General features: G+C 38.3%; 1 protein-coding gene across 1 annotated transcript; it reads left to right on the top strand.

Moving 5' to 3' along the window:
- The first annotated feature begins 4481 nt into the window (after positions 1 to 4481).
- Positions 4482 to 6033, top strand: LOC133817820 (proteasome subunit alpha type-7-like). Its single transcript, XM_062250430.1, has 3 exons — positions 4482 to 4560; positions 5030 to 5532; positions 6007 to 6033. The coding sequence occupies exons 1-3, from the start codon at positions 4482 to 4484 to the stop codon at positions 6031 to 6033; spliced, it is 609 nt and encodes a 202-aa protein (XP_062106414.1).
- The last annotated feature ends 16911 nt before the right edge of the window (positions 6034 to 22944 follow it).

The following is a 22944-nucleotide window of genomic DNA, read 5'->3' as shown; positions in this document are numbered from 1 at the left end:
TTTTGGCAATGAGCTTTTTAGTTTGTACATCACTTGAATATTAATTTTAGATAATGTTAACACTAGGATTTTGCAAACTAAAATTTGTCTGAACCTATGAGTATGGAATCTCAGTGAAATATGAATGTTCCTAAAGTTGTGCTTAAGATAATTACCAAAAAATATCAGAGAAAAGTCTGTACTGATCATTTTGTGAACATAAGTTGTGAACTTTTTTTAAAGTCCATTTTCCCACCTTTTATAGGGATTCTTGAGTACACGTACAATTACAAATGGGAAGAGGCTGACAACATAAGCCAAATTCTTGCGCATGATATGTCTCCAAACCCAAACAATTCCTCTTTAAACATCTACCTAGACAATCCTGCATACCATCCATTAATTTCAAAAGTTGATTAATTACTTATAAATTAATGCTCTTTTCAACACCCAATTTTTTTTTCCTCTTCAAGAGTCTTACGCACACAGTAAGATTTTTTTTTTCTTATTCATATAAATATATATATATATATATTTATATAACAACAGACTAAACAAAGGCAAGTCTTCAAATTGGTATATTATCATTCCATGGATTCAAATCTAGTGAGAGCTATAGATTAGGCTTTAAACTAAAATGAAATATTTTGTGCTTTTAGTCTTATGAGATGGGGATGGCATTCGAGATTCTCTAGTATTCTGTCAGAAATGTTCTTTCAATTGATGACTACATATTATGCTTTGAGAACATCAACCCATTGTTACCATATAAGACATGGAAAACAAAGGAGACTAACATATCAAAATAGTTATTATCCCCAAAATTTCAGTTCGATGACGTGGCAATCAGAAGTGACAAGTGGCAATGCATGGTCAGTAAATGGCATATTAATAGTTAATAAATGTATTGGTCAAGTAGGGAAAGGTTTGAGATAATCTTCGGAGTTGTGATATTACTGGTCATGAAAATTATTTATCTAGTTTGGAAGTGATTTGACCGACCAGGTAGAATTTTTGTCCGACCGGTAAAGATTTTTGACTGACCAGCAAAATGTTCTGGCAAACCAGTAAAATGCTCTGGCCGATCAGTAAAATGTTCTGGCCGACCAGTGGAGTATTTTGGCAGACTCGTCATTTTTTTTGCTAGACCAGTAAAGTGTTTTGCAAGACCATAAATGTATCATGCTAGACCAGAGATGTGTCATGTTAGAGGTGTGCTAGAGGAGTGTTTTGCCTATGCCGACCGGTGAGTTGTCTTGGCCGACCAGTCACTTCGGGGACGGATTTGGTCGGTCCACGGATCAGAATCTCAAAAGTTACCATCTAGTAACTCTTCAGTAAAAGCTTTAGTAACGGCTTCAACCCGAATCATTTGCAACTGCCGCGGGAATCTCTCAGATATCCCGAAATAATAGCTATATTATTGTAATTTGAATTTATTTATATTTTAGTTAATTAAAGTATGTTGGGAGAACAAAGGACCCGATCAAATGGATATATCTGATGTACTATCCATGAGCCTATAAATAAATGGCTCATGGCATCATTTAGGGGGATCTGATCTTTTAAGACTGAGAAAAACTCTCTAGTTTTGAAACTTTGGGATTGTTTCTTGGGGGATTCTTGGGGCATTTTCTAAGAGAGCTTAGAGAGAGAAAGCTTGTATTCTTTAGAGAGAGAAACTCTATATTTTTCTACTCACACTTGAGAAACTCAGTTGACACAGGTTCATCTAATCTTAAGTGTAGATCTATATATCACAACTCCAAGTGGATTAGGCTATTACCAATAAATTGGGCTGAACCACCATAAAATTATCAGTGTCGTATTTTCTCTTGAAGGTTTATTGTAGTTTTGACGTCTATTCGTCGTTGGCCAAAATCGTGGTCAACATTTTGGTGCTTCCATTGAGAGTCTGAAGAGAAGAAACACACGACTATCATATCAAGATAGCACCCAAGAATACCAATGTGGCATCCAAAAAGTCAGGCACGTCAAAAGAGTCTGCTAGATCAGAAGGTCCTGGACCGCAGAACCCAGAGACTGAGCCCAGGGTCTTTCTCAAGGAGACCACTCCAGAAGTTGAACAACTCCAGGAAGCAATAGGTGCTTTCCAAGAGGAGATGATGCAATTCAATGCTTGGCCGGAGTCTTTCGTTGAAGAGATGGCCAGGCCAACAAGAGCTGTGTTAAAGCAGCAAAGGTGCGATATGGAGGCCAGAAGCGAAGAGATCAGACAACGACAGAAGGAAGTCGACTGGAGACATCGTGAAGCAGCACTTGCTCTAGAAGCGGCTATCCAATTGGCCCAAGCCAATGCTCAAGCTGTAGCACAAGCATCCACCCAGGGAGCAAGAAATAATAATGATGGTCGGAGGACCACTAACAGAGCCAATTCTCGGGGACCAGACAGAAGCAGGAGTAACCCCCCTAGTCGGGAAGATGATGGGGTCTGATCCGGAACTGCCTCGACGCAGAGGGAGAACTCTAGAACCCCCTCCAGGAGCCATCGATCAGAAACTTCTAGATCAGGGAGTCACCGATCGGACAGTAAAAAGACTCCACCCAGGCAGGATCAGACCATGACTCGTTGAGATAAGATAACTTCACAGTTCAAAGATGGGCATGGTCATGATGAGGCTGATAGTCATCACACCGACCAGTCAAAGGATAAAGAAGACAACAACCCACAAGGAGGAAAAGACTACCTGGGATGTACCGAAAAGCCTCCACTGCACCCCAGCTAGCAGCGTAGTGGGAGAGAGCAAGTCCCGCATAGTAAGCCCTCCAAAAAATCGAAAAGTACAGTGTTCGATCAGGTAGGAGAGCATGCTTCCCGGAAGGATCTAAGGGACGTTATCACCAACAAGAGGAAGACTGTCCTGATTAAAGGATAAAATCTGAACCGCCCTGCCAATCAAGTAAAAATACTTGACAACAGTGCACCAGATGGTAATGCCCGACCAGGCAGTCAAGACCTTGGAACTTCATCAGTTGCACCAGCCATCCAAGCCCAGCTTGACGTGCTAACGGCTGCAGTGTAAGGTTTGTCAAAACGACCTTCCGGGATGGATGCGATGGACCACCGGAGTGGCAGCCCATTTTGTGCCCGGATTAGAGCAGCTCAGCCGCCGGAAAAATATAAAGCACTAGTGCTGCCAGTATATACAGAAAAGGCAGATCCCATTAGACATGTTGGGAAATTTGAGGACCAGATGGAACTGCTTGGGATAAGTGACGATTATCGGTGTAGAGTTTTCCCGACTACATTGTCGGATACTGCCCAGGAATGGTATTGGAAGTTTAAGCCAAACTCCATTACCTCTTGGGAAGCATTCAGGAAGGAGTTTTGTAAACAATTCAGTGCCGCTCGGACTCCACAAGTTTATGCCAACCACTTGGCTAATATCAAACAAGGGAAGGATGAATCTCTAAATAATTATATACAAAGATTCATGAGAGAAGCCAATAGTGCAACTGCTGTCGGAGACGAGGGGAAGATGGTTGCCATATCATCCGGAATCACTTATCGGAGCCCTTTGTGGGATAGTATACATAGAAATCCAATTTCAACACTTCAACAATTTCTTGACCAAGCAGACAAGTATATGAAATTGGATGATGCAATCGAGAAAGAGGAGAATGGCATAAACAATCCGGGCAGATCAGCTGACCCCCCTAAGAATGGTGGAAAGAAACATGGGAATAACTGGTCTGACCACCATGAAGAAAAGAAGGCTAAGTCGAGTTCAAACTAAAAGCCAACCAAGTATGAGCCTCAGTTCACTAATTATACCACTCTCTCGGCCAGCCGGGCGGAAATATATCTTGCTAGTCATGAAGAGGTTCCCTACAAAAAACCTCCACCCATCAGGAAAGAGATGAGTAAGAGAGATATGAATAAGTTTTGTTGTTTCCATGGAGATTATGGTCACGACATGAATGAATGCAATCACCTCAAAGAAGAGATAGAATTTCTTCTCCGGTCGGGCCAGTTGAAAAAGTATCGGGCAGACACCACAACAAATTTGACTAAATATTACAGTAAAATTTTACACAATTTTAAAAGCGTTATTATTGATTAGCCAAAAAAGTAAATAAATTTAATACTGGCGCCAAATGATTTTTTTTGTTAAAACATCCGCCTTTACTTTTCCCCCACTATTAACTCACATTTTCATTCTCTAAAATCATAAAACAAAAGAAAATGCTCTCCTGAAATGGGTTCTCTCTACCCTAACCTTCACGCCTCACGCCTCTCCCCTTCACTCGGTCTCTCTCTCTCTATCCCTTCTCTCTCTCTCTCTCTCTCTCTCTCTCTCTCTCTCGCAAGGCCGAAGGATGAATGGAAGGGTACAGGGGCTTCTATGTCTCAGCGATGGGCTTCGGGCAGGGACTATTTGCCTTCCCTTTGTGTTCTTTCTCAGTCTCAGCGATGGAACGATATCTCTCTCTCTCTCTACTTGCAATTATAGAGACGATGTGTGGGATTTGAGCACACGATGGGGCTTACAAAAAAGTCCACTGCTAAACTTCAGGACTCCAAGTTCTCTTTCTCTTTCCAAACTGAGTTTTATTTTGGTATTTTCTTGTTTTTTTTATTTGAGTGGAGTGAGATTTTGAACTTGAACTAGGGTTTTATGTTTAGATGTTTGTAAAGTTTGATGAGGCCGAAACGGTTTGCATTTTATGGGGGTTTTGGTTGATCTAGTTTTTGTGAAATTATGATTTTAGGGGTTTTATTTGGAGTAAGAAAGAAAGGAAATGTAGTGTTTTTTTTAAATGTACTTTTGCTAGAAATTGAAATTCATTAGGTTTGATTTGATCTTGGAATTGGCTCTTTTTTGCATAATCTTACTGAACTTTGATACTCAATTAAGCCCAACAGGTGTATGAATTTATGTTTAGTTTTTGGGGATAGAGGAAATAGAGAGAGATTTAGCTATATCCCTTACCCCATCAGGCATGAGCCTTGAAATTTGGATTATTTTAGATTGTGTAGTTTTATAAGAAATGGAGATTGAACTAGTTAGAGTCTATGTTAAATAAGAACTGGGAGTTGGCAATGCTCATGTGTTGGAATCATTTTATGTTGATGAACATAAGATTATCTTCTCTTATTGGTTGTTTTTGTGTAGAACAGTGAGGAAGATTGTGAATTTGGATGATCACATTGCATTGGCCTGTGCTGGGCTCAAAGCTGATGCTCGTGTCTTGATAAATAAGGTGAGAATTGAATGTCAAAGCCACCAACTTACGGTTGAGGATCCAGTAACTGTTGAGTATATTACTCGCTACATTGCTGGTCTTCAACAGAAGTATACACAAAGTGGTGGTGTTAGCCCGTTTGGGATTTCAACTTTGATTATTGGCTTTGACCCATACACAGGTGCACCGGCACTATATCAGACAGATCCTTCTGGGACATTTTCAGCCTGGAAAGCAAATGCGACTGGAAGAAACTCTAACTCATTACGTGAGTTTCTTGAGAAAAACTACAAGGAGACAGCTGGGCAAGAAACCGTCAAGCTCACCATTCGTGATTTGCTTGAGGTAAGTAATAGCAGACGATGCATATTTAATCTAGTTTCTTAAAATAAATGAATCATTAGAAATGATGATTATGTAACTCACCTTTAAATTTTAAAAATTACAACAACTTCATCTTAAAACTAAATCCACCTCTAAGTTAAAATATGTTCAAAAATTAGAGTAAGCTAATCTCAACAGTACGGATGGCTTCACCTTTCTGTGTCCTCACTGTAAGGTTGTCCCAAAGCTTCCCTTATCCATTCTGTGGAATTGATTTGGCAATTATGTGAATGATTTTACAATCTATCTTTTAATATTGAAAAAGCTTCAAATCGTGAGAAAGAAGGGACATTATATAATTTACATTTATTCATTTTTAGGAAATTATATAATTTAAACGTGAAATTCAAAGCATGACAAAAATTACATTAACAACAAGATCGATTGGATTTTGTTTTGGTCAAATGGAGGATGGTGTAAGTATTGTTTTTGCAGTTATTTGCTGTTTTGGGGGAGCTTTGACCTTTGATATGTATGCAGTGTTTTTTTGTAATTATTTATGTGTGATGTTTAATCACTAGCTTTTGTCATAGTTTTGATTATGGTCTTTTCTTTACATTTAGATTTGTTAAAGCTCTTCTTCCATGGTGGGTTGTATATGTTTGTGGGAAATTTTATTGGTTTATCTTCATAGGTGTTAGCTTTTTGGTGTTCTACCTCTGTAATTGACTTGGTTAATCATTATAGATCATCTTTGTGTAAGATTTGTATCTACTCTTTAGGAATTTCTAACCTCATTTGAACAATTTTTCGTTAAAGCAATTGATGAAGTTTTCATTTTCATCAACAAAAATAATAATTAATTAAGAAAGATGATAACATTTGTTCCTGTTTTGATTAAATTATGCAATTCACCTTGAAGTTTAAAAATTTACAAAAACTTCTTAAATTTATTCTTTAGTACTAGGTTTGGTAGAGAAGAAAAGAGAAAAGAAATAAAGTAAAAAAGTGGAAAGAAAAGAAAAAATAATTATTTTGGATCCAGTAATTTTTTTTCCCCAATACCAAACATAAGCTACAGGGAAGAAAAAGGGAGAGTAGTTTTACAAAACCAATGAATGTTAAGAGTATTAATACCATTCTTTTTTTAAATTGATAGAAGAGTTGTTCAATGTTCCACTTTTCTTGTTTACCCATTTTAAAGAAGAAAAAATGCAATTAATTATGAGACAAAATCATAAAGGAAGAGGAGAACCGAAAGTCCTCCAAAGAAACAATCACAAACTATAAATAAAGAAAAGCATTCCCTCAATATCATTCACCCATAAAACCAATCCAAAACTTCAAAGAATCTTTTGGAAAAAAAGCCCCAATTAAACAGCCAAAACTAGAACATTCCCTAGCAATCTACCATTATCATTAACAACACTCAGCAAATAATTAGCCCCAAGCAACGCCAACACTTCATAATGACAAATGTTGTGCTAAAGCTTTAATTTCATCGGTTGTTCCGCATTGTTAAACAAATCTGGAAGGCCAGGATCGCATCAAATATCACATCCACATAATCACACATCATCAATAATTTCCAAATAAATAATATATAATACATTAAAAAAACAATTAGAATGTACTCAAAACTATAGTGATCCGAACAATACTTTTCTCATAGTAAAAGAAAATAGACCAGAATTTTGAGTCAGGCTGACACCAGGAGATGCGCACAATTTGGGACACAAATCTAGCCCTGTGCCAGGTACTTAACAGTATGATAAGCTGGCATCAAAAAAATGTCTTTGAAGATAGCTTTGGACAGAAATTGAGCTTTTTCAATTTCTTTATTAATTGAACTCAATGTTTCATCTAATCTTTACATTGCTGGATTTAAGAGACTTATAATAGTATTTTTATTTTCTTTTGGAAAGGACTGCTTGTCATATATTTCTCTAGTTATGTATATAAAAAAAAATATATTGTGTGTGTGTCTCAACCCCTTCAAAACCATCCCGGGCATAACAAAACAAGAAACAGACCTACCACTCAAGATGACCCAAAACTGCTTTCAGGAGGCCTTTTCTAAGAAGCAAAATGTCTCGGGAATCCCCCTGGATCAACATGAAGGAAGTTGATTTAACACATTATACATACAACCTCTGTTGCTTGTATCAAGCTTTATATGACATGTAACTACATTATTATCATGTAATGGTATTGATGTCTTAATTTTGTTTTATTTGATATTTTTCAAAATTAAATTGATATTTCTGACATTTCATCAATGTTTCCACAATATTTCTGCTATATTTTGACAGATAAAGTTTTACACTCAGAAAAATATCAGAACCTTGGAAAATTCAGATATTTCGACAAAAATATTGCCGATAATATCGATTTTTTCATCCTTGATACTAACCAATTATTTTTTTTAAATCACCACTTTCCTCACATAGTCTAGCTGCTGAACTCTATTTTTTTTTTTAAATCTCCAGACTAGTATGTCCAGAAATGTTACTCCATCCCCTACTTACATCCGTACATTACCAAGTTTTTCATGAACTTCTTTCTACCTTTTCCACACATCAAAAACCCTGCTAATACATTAATTCCTTCAGTCCACTCTGAACATATGAAGCAAAAATACTTCTAAACCTATAAAGAGTAGAGCCTCGTTTCAGTAGATGAGCATCAATATAGACAAGACAATGATAACTGTTCTAACCAAAGCGTCCTGCGTCACACTAAGAAGCCTAACCTCCTAATCCAAAGTTAACAAAAATTTGTTACAACTCATCTAAAACCGGTAACCAGGGTGGTTATTTATATATTTAGTTTCCCTTAATATATTTTACAATGTTCACATCACACAACTCATAAACTATTAGACTCCTAAATTAAGGAAGGGGAGAATTGTTGCATTTTCTTTATAAAAAGTAATAACAATTACAAAAAAGGAAACTTGATATTGCCAAATCAATCAGTTTATGATTTACCATAGCCACTTTCCTTTTTTGAGCTCTTCTCTTAAACGTGCATCAGCATGCTCTCTCTTCACCCGCTTCTCAGATGATGATGGCTTATCTCTGTTAACACAAGCCTAAGAAGCAAAATCACATTAGATACATCTTACCTGAATCTTTATCTCAGGAAATCTGACATAAATCACAACTTTTATAACATGAATAGAAATAACTACCTGATAGAATAAAGCAGCTGCAAGGTCAACAAGACCATACTGTGACCTACTTAAAGCTCCAAATCTATCATCTTTAGTTGCCTCAGCCCTGAATAAGTATAGATTTAATATTATTTTTCTATTGATAAAGCAAGTTGTATAAATAAAAAGATGACAGTCATCATCTGTATTACAACCTAGGCAGTAGCAAAAATGCTCCTTCTAAAACGTAGTGAAAGACAAAAACAAAAACAGAAACACCTTCCCATAAAAATCTTAGATTACAGCCACAAATACCAATCACAAAGAAGAGTGGAGGATGAGAAGAATGCCTTAAACTCCTTATTATTGAAGATTCATATAGGTATAGATTCAATATTATTAGTATCAGCACCAAAATCAACAGTATAAACTGAGAGAAAAAAGGGAGAAAAACAAAACACTAACCAGGGTACACTGCAACTAGATAAGAAGCTCTGATCTAGTTCCTTACAAACTATATTGAGAAGTTGTTCTACCAGAAGACTACTATCAGCAACATCTCTAGTAAAATTTAGCTGTAACCTTGCATATAATATAAGTGCATCTTGCAAAACAAAAAACAAAGTAAGAAGGTATTAATATACGTACTTGAAAATTCGTTAGGAACATACATTTTTAAGAATATGTAAAATAAAAATAAAAAATTGCTTTGAATGCTTCACTTGGAAACCTTAAGAGCTCGGTCACTAGAGTTTCTTTCAAAAGAGCAATCGTCACAGTAATAAGCAAGTTGGAAAATGGAAAATCATTGAAAAGAAAAAAAGAAAGAGCATTGAAATATGAATAGATAAAAAGTTGCAGCAGTGGCTCAGATAGAAACAAATTCAGTCATCAAGTAACAAATATATACATGACAACACAATTTCACAACATTTTCTACCTGATTAACTGCAGAATAAGCAGAGAGAAAGTCTAGATACCGTTTGCCTTCAGGATCCCATATACGTGATCCCTTTGCCTGAGAGAACACAACTGGTATTGGGTGATAGCTGTATTTCAACAGCTAAAAACTCTTAGACAAATACTGTATTAGCATTTAGAAACAGCTGCTCGTTAGGTTGCTCTAGCAGAAGAAATTCAATACAAGGAAAACTATACACAAGATAATGTAAGTGAAAACTTCAAAACATCAAATGATTATCTAACTATAGTTGTTCAAGTTGAAGCTAGATTTAGCACTTCCTGACAGGAATAACAAGACATTTTGCTGAGTTTTGATAGAAAACTCGAGCGACTACAAGCCATAAATGCAGCAAAAAAAGTTGTAGCACCACCACCAAGTCCAACAACAAACATAGCCACAAAATATCCCAGCTATGGGCGGAGGTCAGAGTTATGGTAAGCAACAAAATAGCAACAGATATGACAACAATGGAGGAAACAAAGGTGGAGGAAATCGTGCTAGAGGAAGAGGAAGGTTTGGTGGTTTAAGACCCACTTGTCAGATCTGTGGAAAGTTTGGACACTCTGCTGTAGCATATTACAATAGGTTTGATGAATCCTATATTGGGAATGAAACAAATGGAGCCCAAAATCAACACAAAGGAAATCACTCGGCTTTTACGACATCATCAAAAGTAATCGACAATGATGCATGGTTTATGGATAGTGGAGAAAGCAATCATACAACCTTGAATGTGGGTAATTTGTCTAAAAAATCAGAATATGATGGTAAGAAAATGCTAACTATAGGTGATGGAAATAAAATTTCCATATCACATTCTGGTAGTATCTCATCCTCGTATTTAAGCAAAAATTCACACCTCACAAGTAGTAGAAAGATTGCGATTATATATATATATATACATATTCAAAACAATATGATAAACATCATTCAAGATAAAAGATTGCGATTATTTAAAACTCTGTAGTAGCTGTGCTGATTGTGATTATAGAAGCCCTCTACATTTTGAGCTCCAAAATCAAATCCCTATAGAAAAGTATGATCACATATTTGAAACAACAAAAATGAAATCATAACTATCAGAGCTTTTAAGTTGAACTTTTGCAATATCTTAGGGAAATACAAGCTATATATGGCAGAATAAACCTTACACAACTCAAATGCAACACAACAACTAATTGGGCATCATAGTCACAAAAATACATAAATTTTCAACAAAATAACTCTACAATAGTCAATACAATACTTCAAAATTTAGCAATGGTTCGACAAAGTGATATAACATATATACCAAGAAGCAAATTGCATGTTAAAGCGTTACCAAACTTATGCACATCAACTTTTTAAAATCTCCACAAAGTGAATGACTTCCAATCTGTTAGAAACCCTATAATCACATTCATAAAAGAAAACCATTTTCATTTTCAGATTTTCTTACCCAAGTTCCAACTACAAAATAATGCCAGTAAACAAAACAAAGTAAAAAAATCAAAACAAAAGTCACAGAATCATAACTTTACTAGTTCCACTATACATATATATACATATTTATTTATATGATTTTGAATTGTAAACTACTAATATACAAAAAAAATAAAGGTCTCTCTGACCTCCATATTATCAGAACTCCACGGACAAGAAAACATGAGATTGATATATATAGTTAATTAACCTGTGAGAAAGAGGGAGAACGGTGAGGTGGGAAGCCAGGGACTACCATGAACCAATCAACAACAACAACAAATAAGAAAAAAAAATCGAAGAGGAAACATACCAGATCTTGCTTCCTCCATGCGTCGAGGTGATGAAGACACACACAGCGTCGTCCTCCTCCTCCTGGGCAGATTGTATAAGTGGCGGGCAAGCTTAATCTTCCTCCTCCTGGGCAGATTGGTCGAGAAACGAAGAGAGAAAGAGAGGGTAAACGAAGAGAGAGAGAGGGGGTAAACACAGAGAAACAAGAGAGAGAGAGGGGAATCGGGGATCGATTGGTGGGTTTTTTTCTTTTTTTTTTTGGTCAATTGGACCGTGTGAAAAATTTTGGGGGGCTGGGGAAAATTAGGCACCAAATTGCAATTAAGTCCCACCTATATACATATACACTTATATATATTATAATACTTTTTTAAAAGTGTTAAATTTTTGTGTTATGGAAATGGGTTTTGTTGTAGTGTGATCCAAGGTGTATCCGTCCATCCCACACATCAACGCCTATGATTTCATTTTTATCTTCTATCCAAGTAAGTTTCCTGAGCTTCTTTGTCTCTGATGTGCCATGCAATAATTATCTCTTGAGTTTTCTAGTATTTTGGTATCTGAGTTTTCGAATGTTCTTGAGAAAAATTGATTTGGGGTAATTGGGCTCATAGGTAGTAGCATGATAGGATAGGAAAAAACACTAAATGAGGCTTAGGAATTGACTTGGAAAGTAGGATTACTTATTTAGGGCACAAAATCGAAGTAAAATTTTGATTTTTAGGCACTCGGAAAAATCTGGGTTTTTCCCGCCCTTTCTCAGAGTCGAAAAGTTTCCCTGAAAAAACTTTTCACTTCTGATTTTTAATCTCTTTTTCCAAACTGTTCGCATGCTTGCAGTGTTTACGTTAGAATGTTGTTGGTCGTAAGCTTAATTTTTATACACGAGCAACGTTATCCCAATGTTTCCACTTCTTCTGTCTGTTGGTCATAGATTCTCATCTCCCCTTTTCTGCTCGTAGATTTTCATGCACGACCCGTGGGGAGGTGAGAGGCCGATTGACGATGATTTGCTCGCTCTATTGTTCGAAGATCAAGAACAGCCATCATTTCCATTTTCAGAAGTTCCTTTTTCCCAACACAACTCAACAAAAAGACCTCTGACCAGCCCAACAAATATGGGTTGCGTAAAGTCCATTGCTCAAAGAAAGAAGAAAACAACCAACCCTTCTGCTAATCAGCCTGCCCCTCGCACTGAGACTCCTTCTACCAACCCTCAACATGTAAACATTTCCCCACCTGAAATCCAAACTAAAGCCCGACCTCGTGATGGCCTTAGGCCAGAGGTCAAATGGGTATGTAGCGCCTCCTAGCATCATTTCAGCTAGGATAGTAAACAACTATCTCAGGAAGTATGGCCTTCCTGGGATAACTCTCATTAAGCCTTCACCCGACCAGCGGACCAATGTGCTTGGGGGCACCTTCAGCGCCTGTTTGAGGTATCATATTGAGGTAGGGGCAACCTTGCCTCTGCATCCATTCTTCCAGGGGGTGGCCAATTATTTCGAGGTCACCCCTTTTCAAATCACCCCAAACGGATATAGAGTACTTTCTGCACTCTATATCCTCTATAACCACAAGAAGTATCCCGTACCAACACCACACGAGATCAATTACCTGTTCGTTCTCAAGTCTAACCCCAACCACAACAACACGGGTTCTTTCACTTCTACCACAAGGAGTCCGCTCGCACCTTCCTGAGCAACATCACCCACAAGACCAATGTAGGGAAGTACTTCCAGGAGTACTTTCTTACAACAGATCTGGTCGCTAATAACTTGTCCTTCACTCAAGGAGGTAAATATTTTATTCACTAGTCGCTTGGTTTCTTTCAGGTTTTCTATACATTCTTTAGAACTTCGGTGTTATTCAGGTCCATGGTATCGACCAGACCTTACTCCAGAAATGGAGATAAGGGCAGCAACCCTGGCCAGCATGACAAACATTGTGAAGAGTGTCAAAGAGCTGGTCACGGAGAACAACCTAAGGCTGGTCAATCTTCTTGCACCTCACCAGGATGTGAGGGAATCAACAGCGGAAAGTGCTACTGGGGGAGAGATCCCCGAGCAGCACCAGGATGTGTCCCAGCCCCCAAGGAGGCGGGCTACAGGAGTGACCATCAGGGAACCTTCCAACACCCCGTGAGCAGCTGCTGCCCCTGCTCAACATGGGAAGGGCAAGCAAAAGCTTCCTGAACACCCCGAGCCCATAGTTGAGTCCTCGGATGAGAAAGGTACCGACTTCTCACTTTTAGACAATTTGCCCATTCCCTGTCATTTATTTGACAGGGACGGCAACTTTAAATACGCGACTAGTTTTAATTCAAACTTCTTCTAGGTAGAGAGTAAGTGTAGTAATAGTACAATAGATAATGTCTCGACCAATAATAATGCTCGGGTATTACTTATAATTTTCTTTACTCTTATCTCCTTGCTTTATTAAGTGCCTCAATTAATATTGACTGATTGTTTGTTTCTATCCTGCAGTCATGTCTGCCGAAGACCCATTTGATCTGTACATCCAGCCCAAAACTATAGCTCCTGCGAGCAGAAAGAAGGAGAACAGGCAGCATCCTAAGGAAAACAGCAGTAATCCCTCAAGGAAAAGGACTCGGACCGAGGATCCTCCTGTACCTGTTCCTTCCAAGGAAACAACACCTCCTCCAGCTCCCGTCGACCAAAATTCTCCACCAACACCCATCGACCAGACTCCTCCCCCAGCTCCCGCTGACCAGACTCTTCCTGATCAAACAAGAGATACTCAAGGAGAGGCCCTCATGAACATAGCTTTCAACTCGACCAACAATAAGATGAAGAAGCTATCAAGGCACCGGCGCAGCCGGGAAGCCATCAGCAACACTGGCTCCCTGAAAGTCGACTAGATCTTCAGCCGTGCGCTGAACGAAGTACTCAGCGTAAGTTGACATTTTTACTGTGCTTTATTTGTTCACCTTGTCCTTTTATTTCCACTAACAACTTTATCTTTTTTCTGATCGCAGGGAGTTCTAACCATGAGTACTGATTGGCACCACTCAGAGGCAATGGCTGCTGAATATGCCAAAGAGTTTGAGGAGAAACTTGGTGAGCAGCTCAAAGCAGCCGAGGCCAAACACACCGAGCAGCTCAAGGCAACTGAGGAGAAAATTTCCGAACAACTAAGAGATTCTGAGGAGAAGATTGCCAAGTTAGGCGAGGAGCTAAAACAACATAAGGAGACTCTGGTCAAAGTCACGGAGTCTAAAGAGAGGTACAAGGAGTCTTCATTGCTGAACTACAAAGAGGCCTCCAAACTCGAAGACGAGTTGGTTATCAGCAGGAAAGAAACTACTGAGTTGGAGGAGCGAGTTAAATCGCCAGTGACTTGGAGAGGTTCAGGGGAGCAACATTTAACTATTTTTATATGTTTTTGAAACACAACTGCGAGGCAAAATTTTACTATTTACCAGAGCGTATGAAACAGTTTAAGCTGACCAGGTGCGTTGCTCACCTTGAAGAGGAGGAGAAAGCTCAGGCATCCCCCAAAATCTCTTTGGCGATGGGTATTGACAGCGTCAACGAGGAAGTTGGGGCCTCCATCGACCAGCAGATCCAACAAGATCCTCCGGCTGCTCCATAATTTTAACTATTTTATTTTGTAACATAGGACACACGAACCACGGTTCGTGATGTCAAGACAATTTTTTGCTGCGCGGGCAGCTTTTCCTTTTAATTAACAATTACATCCGAGCAGCAACTTTTCGTAGTGTAAAATAATTTTCTTTTGATATTATAATATTTGCAATTTATTATAACATCTTGTTCGCATGACCGAACTTAGCATAGCACTTTGTTTTGATTTACAAAATTTAAACAAAATTTTGAAAAATATTCTAAGTACCGTAGTGTGCTTTCCCTTATTTTTCTCATGTGTTTACGTATACTTGTTTATATGCTTTGCTTACTTAGTACCTTATATGCCCCCCAAGTGATTGAGGAGCTTAAGGTCCTCGGTCACTTGCCTTGAACAAAACCTATTCGAACATTACTGCTCGTGATAAATACTTATAAAAATATAGCAAAACAACACACGTAATGAGAAAATACTTGTAATAAATACAATAATTGGCAAGAATAACTGGTTGCGCACAGTTCCTTTTATTTCTCGTAATAAATGGACAATCGTGTCTGTACGAGTGATCAGAGATTTGATCTTACACTTATAAGAGATTAGTCATATGACTGACTAACCCTTGTTCATAAACTTGTAAAAAGTAAAATTAATACAAGCCGATTCTTTAAAAATAATTGTTTATTGATAATACTTGCGCAGGTGTTCTCCATTCCAATAGTGAGGAACGAGATCTCCATTTAAGTGAGCATGTTTATAGGTGCCTGGTTGAAGGACTTCTTCGATTTGGTACGGACCTTCCCAGTTAGGTCCAAGCACTCCAGCAACTTGATTGCGGGTGTTAAGAAAAACTCTTCTAAGTACCAAATCTGCCACATTAAATTTTCTTTCGCATACTTTAGAGTTGAAATATCGAGCGAACTTTTGCTGATAAGCTGCTACTCAGAGTTGAGCTTTCTCGCGCCTTTCATCGACCAAATCCAGAGATTCCATCAATAACTGACTATTAACACTTTGATCGTATGCCAACCTTTGATGCAATGGTGGATTCAATTCAATAGGCAACATGGTTTCATATCCATAAGCCAAAGAAAATGGAGTATGGCCTATTGTTGTTCGATGGGATGTTCTGTATGACCAAAGGACTTCAAGTAACTGCTCTGGCCCTGCCCCCTTTGCTTCTTCAAGCCTTTTCTTCAGGGTATCTTTCAGTGTCTTGTTGACAACTTCAACCTATTTGTTTGCCTATGGATGAGCTACTGAAGAAAAACTCTTAATAATCCCGTGCCTTTCACAAAAATCTGTGAACAGATCGCTGTCAAAATGTGTGCCATTATCTGAAGACAATCTTTCTTGGTAACCCATAACGACACACGATGTTTTACCACAAAGTCCAGAACCTTCTTGGTCATTATTGTTGCAAGCGGCTCAGCTTCAGCCCACTTTGTGAAGTAGTCAACAGCAACTACAGCATACTTGACATTGCCTTTTCCCATGGGCAAAGACCCGATCAAATCTATCCCCCATACTGCGAATGGCCACGGGCTTTGCATCTGTTTTAGCTCATTAAGGGCTGCTCACGGTATCTTGTAGAATCTTTGGCACTTGTCGCACTTTCGAACAAAATCCACAGAGTCTTCATTCATCGTTGGCCAGAAGTATCCTTGCCTTAGGAGACCCCCTTTCCTAAAAAGAGAGAGATGCGAGATGCGCTTCAGTTGTCTTTTTCGATAAACTCTGCCCCCCAGCATGAACTCCGCAAAAACCTTCATGGTCTTCTCACATTAATTCTTTGGCCTTTTCCCTTGAAACACACCTCAGGAGTGGCATTGAGTACACCCTTTTGTATAAAACTCCGTCGACTAGGATGAACCGAGCCGATTGCCTCTAGAGGGCTCTTGCTTTGTTTCTGTCCGTTGGCGGTACTCCATGCTCTAAGTATTCAAAGAAAGGTGTCATCCATGTATCTATTGCTTGAATTACAAGGGAGGACTCTTCTGCTTGGATGATTGGTGCGGACAAACGTTCAATAGGCACTATATTTAAGGTGTCAGCATTCTTCGCACTTGCTAACTTGGCCAAAGCATCAACGTTTGAATTTTGGTCGCGAGGTACTTGTTGGAGAGCATATTTTTCAAACTGTGCCAATAAGTCCTTTGCCTTGTTCAAATAAGCAACCATCTTTAGACCCCAGGCTTGATATTCTCCAGTAATTTGATTAACCACTAACTGGGAGTCACTATAGATTTCGAGTGATTTTATGTTCATATCCTTGGCTAATCTTAATCCTGCGAGTAAAGCTTCGTATTCAGCTGTTGGTTTTTATTGATCAAATCAGAGATTATACACAGCGGAACAACAATCAAATTGTCAGTTTAATCCCAAAATATTTCTAGATCTACTTCTTCACATGCATATATATATATATATATTGAATCAAAGACAAGAATAGAAAAATTTCCTCAAGTCCTTCCTTGCTGCTATCTTTTTGTATGGCTAAATCCTTGAGATCTCACACCAAGATCTTCCAAAATGTTCTCAGCATACAAAGAACGAGTGTGGGCTCGCTATACAAACAATAGGCAAAAAACTATTTATCAGATGTTCTCAACACATGAGATTTGATAAAGTTTGGACCTAGGTTTTGTGAAGAATAGTGACTTTTGTTTGTGTCACTGTTCTCTTTCTCTGAGAGAGATTTCTAGATATTTTTCTATCCCTGAAAAGTTACGTTCTGTAAAACTGATATCCTATATTTAATATATCCAATATATTAAAATAAAATCTTAGTTATTTTAAACAATTTGAAAATAACTAATCAGTTATCAGATTTTTGTTTAAATAATAATATTTTAATCAAATTACAATATCTCATTATTTATTTAATATTTAAATAACTAAAATTGTGGAACCTAGAAACTGATCACAGTCTCTTATGCGTGTAGCACAGTGACTGTGCACTGTGCCACACGTGTACCACATGCCAGTGATGGCATGTGATTTTTCCCAATTTTTATTATTATTTAAATCCCAAAAATTAAATTAATTCAAAATTAATTATATTTTTGTTAAATCAAATAATTAATTAATTACACATAATTAAACAATAATTATGTTTGATACATAGAAAAATATTTTACTTATCACATAAGTCCTTTTTGCCCATTTTTGTGTTTACCTTTGTCAGTGTTTGTTTGAGCCATTTTGGGGACCAGGGACCTATAACATTAAGCTCCAATAAATAAACTAAATAATTAAACTCTTTAATTATAATAGTTAATTTATTTATTCTGATATTATTCCACTATAAATTCAGAATTGCACTCTTTATGTTATAGATATACTTTTACAGAAATCTTTTCTTAAGTCGTCAATTGATATAACCATCTTACAATAGTTCAACCCTCTAATTAATTAGTTCATAAATTAGAATGGAAGAATTACCATTTTACCTTTCTAATTTACTTCTTATTCCTTAAGTACCATTAATTCACTAGTGAATAATTAATCTATAATCTAATTATAGATTTGAGCTCAAAATCATTCAGTTCCAGAATTAACCCTTAAGGGAACTAATATACGATCCGTTAGGAAAGATTAGATTCCGTATTGTTGATACATGTTCCCAGCCATCCATGATATTAAATCTCCAAAACAAAATTCATTAGCCTCATTCTTTGAAGAGACCTTAACGAATGAATCAAAATATTTAATAAACATGAACAGGAGTTCATGAACACTCAGGATTTAGGTTGATCTATAAATGATCATCAGTTATGATATGAATTACAAGTCTTTATTGTTAAATGTTTTTTGGATAAAGACTTTAATTCATATCGCTCCATGTCATATATAATCATATTATATAAAGCACCTTTGCCAAGATGTCTTTCCACATCAATAATCTGAATCTAGATTATTTGTATCATTATGATACTCAGTAAACCGTACTTACAACTCCAATTAAAGAATTCCATAACTTTAATTTGTTGTTGTTGACTATTTTTATTCATTCATGTGATCTTAATTCTCTCGTTACAAGATCACATCCTCAATAATGAATATGGAATTTTTCTGATATTTACAAAATTATTCAAACAATAATTTAACAATCTAAATATAACAATAATAATAAACCATTGTATTTATTTATTCGCAGAAAACACAAATGTCTTTACATGCTTTTAGGACACACTCCTAACATCGGCTTCATTATTAGACGTTGTGAAGTCGAATATGATTGCACAGTGGAATCGATGTCCTTCAAGCGTGACTAAAATCACACCTGCTCCAGCATTGTGCTAGTTGGAAGAGCCATCTACAAACAACTTCCATGAAGGAATTTGGCTTTGGAGTTCAGGCTCTTCTATCGGTTTGGAATCCTGGATCCCAGTGAGTTCTGCGACAAAGTCTGCTTGAGCCTATCCCTTCACAGCTGCTCATGGCAAGTAAGAAATATCGAATTGTCCCAGTTCAACTGCCCATTTCAATAATCGACCGACGAATTCTGGTTTCTGCAGGACTTGCCGTAGTTGATGGTCGATGAGTACTACAATGGGGTGAGCTTGGAAGTATGGTCACGGCTTTTTGGAGGCTAAGATCAAGCAATGGGCTAATTTCTCAATGGGCGGATATCGAAATTCTGCTCCTATTAGCCTCTTGCTTATATAATACACAACTTTTCCCACATGTTCCTCCTCTCTGATCAGGACAGCACTAGCAGCATACTCGGTAACTGCCAAATAGATGAACAAAGTTTCTTTCTCGACCAGCTTGGACAAAATCAGTGGTTGCGACATATGAGATTTTAGAGCCTGGAAAGCCTGCTCACACTCTTTCGTCCACTCAAATTTCTTATTGCCTATAAGTAGATTGAAAAATGGAATGTATTTGTCCTTTGATTTGGAGATAAATCTACTCGAAGCGACAACCCTCCTAGTTAAACTTTGAACATCTTTTCTTTTTATTGGCGACTTCATCTCGATCAGGGCCTTGATCTTTTTGGGATTAGCTTTGATACCTCGTGAGTTCATTATAAATCCCAAAAATTTCCCTGATCCAACCCCAAAGGAACACTTAAAGGGATTCATCTTCATCTGATATTTGTTTAAGATGTTGAAGCACTCTTGCTGGTCCCTGATGTACTCTTCTGCCTTCTTTGACTTAACCAGCATGTCATCAACATATACCTCCATCTTTACACTGATCAGCTCTTTGAACATGTGATTGACTAGTCGCTGGTAAGTCGCACCAGTGTTTTTCAAATCGAAGGGCATTACTTTGTAACAGTAAAGCCCTTTATCGGTCTGAAAGCTAGTGTGATCCTCATTAGGTGGGTGCATACTGATCTGAATGTATCCAGAGTATGCATCCATGAATGATACGATCTCATGCCCCGAGGTGGCATGGACCAGCTGGTCGATACTTGGGAGTGGGATACAATCCTTTGGGCAAGCTTTATTGAGGTCTGTGAAATCCACGCATGTTCTCCACTTTCCATTCGGCTTGGGAACCAGCACGGGATAGAGATCCAAGATGGATAAAATGCTACCCTGATGAACCCGTTCTCCTTTAGCTTCTCAACTTCTTCTTTTAATGCTTTTGATCTATCTTTGTCGAGCAGCCTCCTCTTCTATTGTACTGGTTGAAAACTTTTATCTATGTTCAAGACGTGACTGATAACTGCTAGGTCAATCCCAACCATATCTTTCTGCGACCAGGCAAACACCTCCTGGTTCTTCTTCAAAAATTCCACCAATTTTTTGTTGTTGTTGTCTCTAAGTTTTTACCGACTTTCACAACCCTGGTCGGATCTACCTCATCAATTTGGACCTCCTAGAGATCCTCGACTGGTCCTACATCTTCCTCAAAATCCCCAAATCGAGGATCTAAATCCCTATCCTCACTTTGGGCAACACCCTATTTGGTGACCTGCTCAACTGATTGGACTTATGTTTCATTGGCCAATAGCAACCCTTTCTCAGCTCATTCCCTCGATCCACCCCTTGTTTTCCTTAGTAATCAAGGAATTATAGCATTCACGTGCTTCTCGCTGGTTTCCCAACACACATCCTACCCCTACCTCAGTTGGAAACTTCATGGCTAGGTGTCAGACCGAGGTTACGGCTCGCAGGTCGACTAGAATAGGCCTTCCAATCACATCATTGTATGCAAAAGGACAATCAAAAACTATAAAAGTACTGAGTAATGTCCTATTCGCAGGAGCAGTTCCTGCTGTGACTGGAAGCCTGATCGATCCCATTGGCGCGAGCCCTTCACCAAAAAAACCATAAATGGTTTGGTTGCATGTAACGACCCAAAATTATATTAAGGCTTAAGGGCCTTGATTAGTGTGCTCGGAGGGCATAATTGGAGGTTAAGAGAATTAATGGTAAGAAAGCATGAATATGGTATTGGATAAGTATGTGGGCCCCGTCTGGCTGGTAAGGGCATAATTGTAATTTTGGCCCGTTAGGGCGTACACGTGATTGTGTGTGATAAAATTGTTGAGACCACATTATTATGTGGATAGGTGGATATATATATAAATATATGCATATGTGTGTGCTTGTAGCTTTCGGTACAAGGCGATCCTAGAGCTTGATAGCGGGAGAAGTCACAAAGGGGTTTAACAATTGACTTTGGACAAGTCAGGGGTGTTTTAGGTATCAGGTAGTTATTTAGACTATCGGGTTATGAAAATAAATATATGGAGATATATTCGAGGTTAGGAAGTCTAGGTGGGAATACTGGTGGATTTTACCATTTTTGCCTCGGGGACATTTTTGGCACTCTGAGCCTTGAGGTAACCTTAAAGCTTAAGTTAATAAAACAAAACAAAGGAATTATTTAGAAACTTAGAGAAACCGACATAGCCTCAGCCTTTCCTCTTGTCTTCTTCCTTTTCTCTTTCTCTCAAGAAGAACTACAGAAAATTAAGGGAAATTGATTGAAATTCAGAGAATTTGAAGCTATGATTTAGGAGCCTAACTCAGGGATTAGCTGAGGATTCCAACAAGAGTAAAGGTAAGCTATGAGTTTGTTTATGATGGTTAAATTATGTGATTATGCTGGGTTTTGAAGGGATTGTGGATTTTGTCATTTAAGGGTTGAATTGAGGCTTGGAGCTTGGGAGTTAGCTCAGTTTTACTTGGGGGATTGATTCTGCAGCAAAGGTGAGTTTGAAATTAAAGTTTTAATGTTTGAATCTCTAAGATTTTCTGACTGGTTTTGAAGTTCTTGGGTGTGAGAGTTTCATAAATTAAAATGATGTGTTGAGGGGTTTTTAGCCTAGATTTCTGCTGGGTTTTACTGTTGGAAGCATGCTAGAGTGTTGGGATAATTGAGTTGTGTTGTGGGGATTGTTTAAAATGGGTTTGGATGAGGTTTTGGATGTTAGAAATGGGGGAAATTCTGGGTTCGAAGGGAAGGGTCACGGCTCTGTTCTAGAGCGCTGCGGCCCTAGGATGAAGATGAGCCAGGAGGGCTCGGCCAAGGGGCAGCGCCGCGGCGCCCAACGCAAGGGCCGCGGCGCGTGTCTTCTTTCAGGGAGGGCCTTGGTTCTGTTTTAAGGGCAGGGCCGCGGCTAAGCTTTAGGGGCCGCAGCCCTTAGACGCATATTTGAACATTCAAGGTTTTAAAGTGTGGGGATCGAGCCTGGGGTGCTCGGGATCAATCTCACCACCGTGCTTGGTGGGATTCGACTTCCCGGAAGCTAGTTTTGCACATGAAAACCTATATGTGAATATTAATGGAATCCATTATCTTGGTTGTGACTAGGTGATAGGCTAGGGCTCGGGAATGGATCGTGCTCGGGGGTCGTCCTTTCTAATTAAAGCACTTGGAATCAAGGTAAGAAAACTGTACATGTGTAGGTGGATAGGATGGGACTATGTGTTCCCTATATTTGAATGTATTGTTATGTGAATATGTTGGGACTAAGAGTTCCCTATAA

Source organism: Humulus lupulus, chromosome 1 (genome assembly GCF_963169125.1).
Source record: "Humulus lupulus chromosome 1, drHumLupu1.1, whole genome shotgun sequence".
Classification (NCBI taxonomy): Eukaryota; Viridiplantae; Streptophyta; class Magnoliopsida; order Rosales; family Cannabaceae; genus Humulus; species Humulus lupulus.
The sequence above is the reverse complement of the archived record's forward strand: the minus strand, read 5'-3'. Positions and strand labels throughout refer to the sequence as shown.